At 51.9% G+C, this 2,376-nt stretch overlaps 1 protein-coding gene across 1 annotated transcript in view; it reads left to right on the top strand.

Annotated features, from left to right (window-relative positions):
- Window positions 1-2,376, top strand: part of MSMP (microseminoprotein, prostate associated) — a 4,687-nt gene that overhangs the window by 1,094 nt on the left and 1,217 nt on the right. Inside the window, exon 2 of the mRNA XM_018575121.1 lies at window positions 1,890-1,998. Within this exon, the coding sequence (XP_018430623.1) occupies window positions 1,890-1,998 (109 nt within the window). The remainder of the gene's footprint in view (window positions 1-1,889; window positions 1,999-2,376) is intronic.

Raw genomic sequence — 2,376 nt, 5'->3', positions numbered from 1 at the left:
TGGCATTGGATAGGGACTATGGCTGGGGAAAGGCATTTTATAGGGACTATGGCTGGGGAATGGCATTGTATAGGGACTATGGCTGGGGAATGGCATTGTATAGGGACTATGGCTGGGGAATGGCATTGTATAGGGACTATGGCTGGGGAATGGCATTGTATAGGGACTATGGCTGGGGAATGGCATTGTATAGGGACTATGGCTGGGGAATGGCATTGTATAGGGACTATGGCTGGGGAATGGCATTGTATAGGGACTATGGCTGGGGAATGGCATTGTATAGGGACTATGGCTGGGGAATGGCATTGTATAGGGACTATGGCTGGGGAATGGCATTGTATAGGGACTATGGCTGGGGAATGGCATTGTATAGGGACTATGGCTGGGGAATGGCATTGTATAGGGACTATGGCTGGGGAATGGCATTGTATAGGGACTATGGCTGGGGAATGGCATTGTATAGGGACTATGGCTGGGGAATGGCATTGTATAGGGACTATGGCTGGGGAATGGCATTGTATAGGGACTATGGCTGGGGAATGGCATTGTATAGGGACTATGGCTGGGGAATGGCATTGTATAGGGACTATGGCTGGGGAATGGCATTGTATAGGGACTATGGCTGGGGAATGGCATTGTATAGGGACTATGGCTGGGGAATGGCATTGTATAGGGACTATGGCTGGGGAATGGCATTGTATAGGGACTATGGCTGGGGAATGGCATTGTATAGGGACTATGGCTGGGGAATGGCATTGTATAGGGACTATGGCTGGGGAATGGCATTGTATAGGGACTATGGCTGGGGAATGGCATTGTATAGGGACTATGGCTGGGGAATGGCATTGTATAGGGACTATGGCTGGGGAATGGCATTGTATAGGGACTATGGCTGGGGAATGGCATTGTATAGGGACTATGGCTGGGGAATGGCATTGTATAGGGACTATGGCTGGGGAATGGCATTGTATAGGGACTATGGCTGGGGAATGGCATTGTATAGGGACTATGGCTGGGGAATGGCATTGTATAGGGACTATGGCTGGGGAATGGCATTGTATAGGGACTATGGCTGGGGAATGGCATTGTATAGGGACTATGGCTGGGGAATGGCATTGTATAGGGACTATGGCTGGGGAATGGCATTGTATAGGGACTATGGCTGGGGAATGGCATTGTATAGGGACTATGGCTGGGGAATGGCATTGTATAGGGATCATGGCTGGGGAATGGCATTGTATAGGGACTATGGCTGGGGAATGGCATTGTATAGGGACTATGGCTGGGGAATGGCATTGTATAGGGACTATGGCTGGGGAATGGCATTGTATAGGGACTATGGCTGGGGAATGGCATTGTATAGGGACTATGGCTGGGGAATGGCATTGTATAGGGACTATGGCTGGGGAATGGCATTGTATAGGGACTATGGCTGGGGAATGGCATTGTATAGGGACTATGGCTGGGGAATGGCATTGTATAGGGACTATGGCTGGGGAATGGCATTGTATAGGGACTATGGCTGGGGAATGGCATTGTATAGGGACTATGGCTGGGGAATGGCATTGTATAGGGACTATGGCTGGGGAATGGCATTGTATAGGGACTATGGCTGGGGAATGGCATTGTATAGGGACTATGGCTGGGGAATGGCATTGTATAGGGACTATGGCTGGGGAATGGCATTGTATAGGGACTATGGCTGGGGAATGGCATTGTATAGGGACTATGGCTGGGGAATGGCATTGTATAGGGACTATGGCTGGGGAATGGCATTGTATAGGGATCATGGCTGGTTATGAGCAATATGTAACGTGTCAGACACTGTGAAACGCATTCCTGTTCATAGACTGAAGGGTCCTAACATACGTGTTCTCTCCTGACTGCAGCGCTGTGCCGACACGCCGGGAAGAACTACGGATTGGGAGAGTCCTGGCTGGGAAAGGACTGTCAGCTCTGCACATGTCTGCACCCGGTGGGAGTGGGATGCTGCGAGATGTAAGTACTCAGACACTGAACCAGGAGGAGGACCCAGGTCACCTGACCACACACAGGCAGCACAGGTCACATGACCACACACAGGGAGCACAGGTCACCTGACCACACACAGGCAGCACAGGTCACCTGACCACACACAGGGAGCACAGGTCACCTGACCACACACAGGCAGCACAGGTCACCTGACCACACACAGGCAGCACAGGTCACCTGACCACACACAGGGAGCACAGGTCACCTGACCACACACAGGCAGCACAGCACAGGTCACCTGACCACACACAGGCAGCACAGGTCACCTGACCACACACAGGCAGCACAGGTCACCTGACCACACACAGGGAGCACAGGTCACCTGACCACACACAGGCAGCACAG

Source organism: Nanorana parkeri, unplaced genomic scaffold (genome assembly GCF_000935625.1).
Source record: "Nanorana parkeri isolate BGI_ZX_2015 unplaced genomic scaffold, ASM93562v1 scaffold3575, whole genome shotgun sequence".
Lineage (NCBI taxonomy): Eukaryota > Metazoa > Chordata > Amphibia > Anura > Dicroglossidae > Nanorana > Nanorana parkeri.
Note: the sequence above shows the minus strand (reverse complement) of the source record. Positions and strands in the feature narration are given on the sequence as shown.